Below are 5239 nucleotides of genomic sequence, written 5' to 3' on the forward strand. Positions count from 1 at the left end.
AGACGTGACGATTTAAAGAATTTTTCTCCATAGGATAAGTTTAGAAAATAAGCCTATACTTATCCTTTTCTCCATAGTCAAGACAAGAAGTTAAACAACAATATACTTTTGGACTTGCCACAGGAATCAAGAAGGCATGAGATATTTTAGCTTAAATTAATCAAAATATAGAACAAAAGATTTGTACTCCCCCAATAATGCAAGCCCCGGCCGCTATATTCTCAGAGTTCGAGTGACGACTTTTTTCAGAGCCCTAGGGACTTTTAAACAAAACTTCTGTTTTATTGTGAAACCGCTGATGTCCGTGAAGAGACCAGTGTTTGTTGTCTATGAATAAGGCGATTATATATAGTCTGCAACAACGATATAAAATCACTCACCCTTTAATGCTTTACATTCACTAGCTAGGTTCAATGGAAAATTTCGTTCTTCCATACCTAAATACCGGCGCTACAGCTGGGCTCTCACTTGCCATACTTGTGTTTTCCTACTTTATCCTAACTAAGAGGTCCCGAGCCAATAGGAGTCCCAAACCCCCTCAAGTCTCAGGTGGATGGCCTCTGTTAGGCCATCTCCACCTCCTTGCAGGATCCAAGCAGCTTCCCCATATAACCTTGGGAGCCTTGACTGACAAGTATGGACCAATCTTCACCATCAATATTGGCATCCACTCCACTCTTGTGTTAAATACTTGGGAAGCGGCCAAGGAATGTTTCACCACCAACGACTCGGTTGTTTCCTCCCGTCCCGCTACGATAGCTGCCAAACACTTGAGCTACAACTATGCCATGTTCGGGTTTGGCCCCTACGGTCCATACTGGCGTGAAATACGCAAGTTGACATCCCTAGAGCTACTCTCAAACAGCAGGCTCGAGCTACTCAAACATGTTCGAATATCCGAAGTAGAGATGAGTTTGAAACAGTTATACAAGCTATGGAGCCAAAGAAAAGATACAATCAGCACCAGCACGGGCCAAGTTTCGGTGGAGATGAAGCAGTGGTTTGGGGATTTGACACTAAACGTGGTTTTAAGGATGATTGCAGGAAAGCGATACTTCAATGTCGCTGATGGTAATTTGAGCGACGAAAAAGAGGCACGACGGTGCCAAAAGGCCATGAGGGGGTTCTTCCATTTGGTGGGAGCTTTTGTGTTGGGTGATGCAGTTCCATGGCTCAAGTGGTGGGATTTAGGTGGGCAGCAGAAGGCTATGAAAGACACTGCAAAGGAACTCGATCTTATAGCAATGGAGTGGTTGGAGGAGCACAAGCATAGAAGAACAACCTTGGGGAAGGCTAAAAGCGACCAAGATTTCATGGATGTGATGCTTTCCGTCCTTGATGGATCGCGAGTTTCAGGGTTTGATGCTGATACCGTCATTAAAGCAACATGTTTGGTATGTATCATAACCTATGTCTACATGCATGTATGAACACGTACATATGCAAATCCGTGGACAGTACTTAGCTACTCGATAAAAAATAAAAAAAATCAAAAATAAAAAGCCACTGTTGATCGACCTAAGAGTCTAAGACCTTATTTAATTCACTTCTTTCTTAATTAGAAAATTAGTCTTGAGATTAGTTTTTTCTATTAAATTTTAAGCGCTACACTGAATTTTGATCTTAGTCGACTAATCAAGTATTACTGTAAGCACATTGCTAAATTAGAAATGATGATTAATTTGCAGGCTTTGTTATCTGGAGGCTCTGACACAACAACGGTGACCCTAACGTGGGCACTCTCACTGCTGTTAAACAACCCCCTAGCACTGAAGAAGGTCCATGAAGAACTAGACCATCAAGTTGGCAGAGAAAGATTAGTGAACGAATCAGATATAAACAACCTGGAGTATCTACAAGCCACTGTTAAAGAAGTAATGCGCTTATGCCCAGCTGGACCACTCTCTGGTCAGAGGGAAGTCACTGAGGACTGCACTGTTGGAGGGTACCATATCCCAAGAGGCACTTGGTTGATGGTCAACCTGTGGAAGGTCCAGACTGACCCGCGGGTTTGGGCCGACCCGATGGAGTTCAAGCCAGAGAGATTTCTCACCACCCATAAGGGTACTGATGTCAAGGGTCAGCATTTTGTGCTGATGCCATTTGGGAGTGGTCGAAGAGCTTGCCCTGGAATTACTTTTGGACTTCAAATGACCCTTTTGTCCCTGGCTGGTTTTCTTCAAGGTTTTGAGGTCTCAACTCCAGGGAACGAACCAGTTGACATGACTGGAAGCGTCGGACTTACAAACATGAAATCCACCCCACTTCGAGTTCTCGTCAAACCACGCTTGTCCCCAAATCTGTATCAATCAGAATAAGATTAGAGTGTGGCTATTCCCACCATTCTATTTGAATTATTGAAATATTATATTACTCAAGTGCAAAATGATTAATTAGTACACTAATTTTCTAAAATCTAAATCTATAAGGAAAACTATATGTACCAATTAATTAAATACAAAGACTACTTAATTTCTCATTGGATAACATTAATTTTCATCTTTTTCATCCAAATTTGAATTTACTAATTACTTCTTCTTTTTTGTGTCTTTGTTGCCTACTTGCCTCCTCATCGAGTTCATTATTCAATTCACAAAACTATTAATGTTAATTTCATCAAAATCTTTACAATACCCTTTGTGAACATCGAAAGTAAAAATTTAAAACCCAAAAAAAAAAAAAAACTTCTTTTTTGTTTATAGTTGTTAAATTACTAATCTTTTAATATAAATGGAAATAGACGAACGATGATACTTGAAAATTTTTTTTTTAATGAAAGTAAATCAAATCATTATTTTATTAGGAAACTTTAGCATATTTTAGTTTTTTTATTGGTATAAATTAAATGAGATATTTTAGTTAATTTTTTTTAATTAGATATGTTATATTAGGACATTTGTAGAAAGATAAATAAGTTAGATAAGTATATTTAATAATTGAAATTAAAATGTAGGGTATAATGAGTAAATAAAGTGAACAAAGATAATAGTAGGGTGGGCAATAGCCACACCCTAAGATTATCAACCTAAATATGCATGATGGACTGATACGAAAATTATTACGAAGTAAGGGTCCTGTTCCCCTGGTCAACAGCTGACCAGGGATTTTGTGCTCAACTACCGTCCGATTTTAATAGGACGGTTGACATGTATCATCTCTGAAAAATTTAAATACATGTCAACCGACGGTAGTTGAGCACAAAATCCCTGGTCAGCTGCTGACCAGAGGAACATCGCTGACGAAGTAATCATGGAATATAGTGGCTCTATGATTAAATTACTAAATCCCACGGTTCCCACCATACGAACGTGTACTGATCGAGTAAAGGGTAAGCTTTCGTGTCTCACTTGTACAAGCATATTTGGTAAGATCATTATCTCCTGCGAAAAACTATCCTCTACTTTTGAGCCTTAATCGATTATTTCTATACTTGACAATGATGACAATGATTGGTTAGACGGCCACGAACACATAAACGAACTTATCTTGCCTGAAGGCCCAGATCGACCCGAATCAAGAAAGCTCATTGAATAATGTAACAATGGATTAAGCTTTGACATACATCTCCAAGTCAATTAAGTAAGTGATATTCACAAATAAATGTGTTGTTTAGAAACCATCAACTAGCTATGGCAAGAAGCTGCGGAACAAGTATAAATGTGTCATTATCTAACACTATACGGATCGATCACTTGATCATGACTAAATAGCATAACTCGTATATGCATACCATTGGACTGCCGATGACTACTTTTTTTCATTAATTAGGAGGAATTATAGCACATAAACTAAGTTGGAGATCTTAAATTTCACTCATGAAGTAGTTATTGTATATTACCGGTTGTTAATTATGAAATAAAATAAAAAATATCAGCGTTAGAAAGAGAAAGATAAGTAAACAAATAAAGAGAAAAATCCAAGTATTGAAAACAATCTTTTCAAAGCCATCGACGAGCTGGAATGAATCTGCACTTCACTTTTGTACTATTGATAGTCCACTTTGGTATCATAAATATATATGTTGGAGAGGAAAGATCCCACATTAGAATAGTGACAAATAAAATATAACTTATAAGTGCGTGGATCTCACCCAATTGTACCGAGGCCTTTTGTGATTAAAACTCAACACCTATCGGGTGGTTAAGTTGGGACAATATCGGTACAATGGTGGGCTACGGGCCACGCTTATCGCTGTTTAACATGGTATCAGAGCGGGTCGCTCTTCAATATGTCGTCATCATAGACCCGGATATATATGGGTTCATTCATTAATTGATTCACCAATCTCCTCTCCAATCATGGACCTAATTTGGGTTCATTAATTGGCCATCGGAAGTTTTCGATTGGATTATTGCCAAGTGTCTGATGTGGGCCTTGGATTGTTATGTGATTGGTCAAGTCTCTAATGTGGGACTTGTGACCCAATTTCCAATGTGGAATCGGGTTTGTCAATTAATTCCACGTGCATACCTAGAGCTAGGTTGCATGTGAGGGGCGTGTTGAAGAGGAAATATCCCACATTGGAAAAGTGACAAATAAAATATAACTTATAAGTGGGTGGATCTCACCCAATTGTACCGAGATCTTTTGTGATTAAAACCCAACACTTATCGGGTGGTTAAGTTGGGACAATATAGGTACAATGGTGGGCTACGGGCCACGCTTGTCGTTGTTTAACAATATATATATATATATATATATGGCTATTTCATTAAGGGATTATTTGTTTTGGCCATTTAAAGGGATCCCTTGTGGGACTCATTTTTAGATTGCATTTCGGAGTCTCGACCGTTCAGTTTTTAGGTCATAATATATAGATCACTTATGCAAATTTTTAGTCAAATTGATAATCGTTAAGGTATCGAACTAGATTAAATAAATGGACGAATCGAATCTGTTAAACCTAAACCGTTCATGTTTATAATTGTAAATCGCAGTACGAATGCCTTAATGATTATCAATTTGGCTAAAAATTTACAGAGGTGATCTACTCATATAAACATAAAAACTGAACGGTTGAGATGCGAATATGTGCTCGACTCAGAATTGTCATGGTGATGTTACTCTACAGAATTCAATAAGAAATTATGCATATATAACTAGCTATCAACACTTGTGATGCCCCAAAAATTCGTATTTATTTTCTGAGGATTTTTTGAAATCTATTTTGTGATTATTGGACGGTTTCACGGCTCATGGATGGAGCAGAAGTGTTTCGGGCGAATAAATATTCGAAAAG

The 5239-nt window shown here is 38.1% G+C and overlaps 1 protein-coding gene across 1 annotated transcript; it reads left to right on the plus strand.

Moving 5' to 3' along the window:
* The first annotated feature begins 206 nt into the window (after positions 1–206).
* LOC112172113 (cytochrome P450 CYP82D47) lies at positions 207–2401 on the plus strand. Its single transcript, XM_024309301.2, has 2 exons — positions 207–1394; positions 1689–2401. Exons 1-2 carry the CDS (start codon positions 414–416, stop codon positions 2316–2318), a joined length of 1611 nt encoding a protein of 536 aa, XP_024165069.1. The 5' UTR covers positions 207–413; the 3' UTR covers positions 2319–2401.
* The last annotated feature ends 2838 nt before the right edge of the window (positions 2402–5239 follow it).

This window comes from Rosa chinensis, chromosome 6 (assembly GCF_002994745.2).
Source record: "Rosa chinensis cultivar Old Blush chromosome 6, RchiOBHm-V2, whole genome shotgun sequence".
NCBI classification, from domain to species: domain Eukaryota; kingdom Viridiplantae; phylum Streptophyta; class Magnoliopsida; order Rosales; family Rosaceae; genus Rosa; species Rosa chinensis.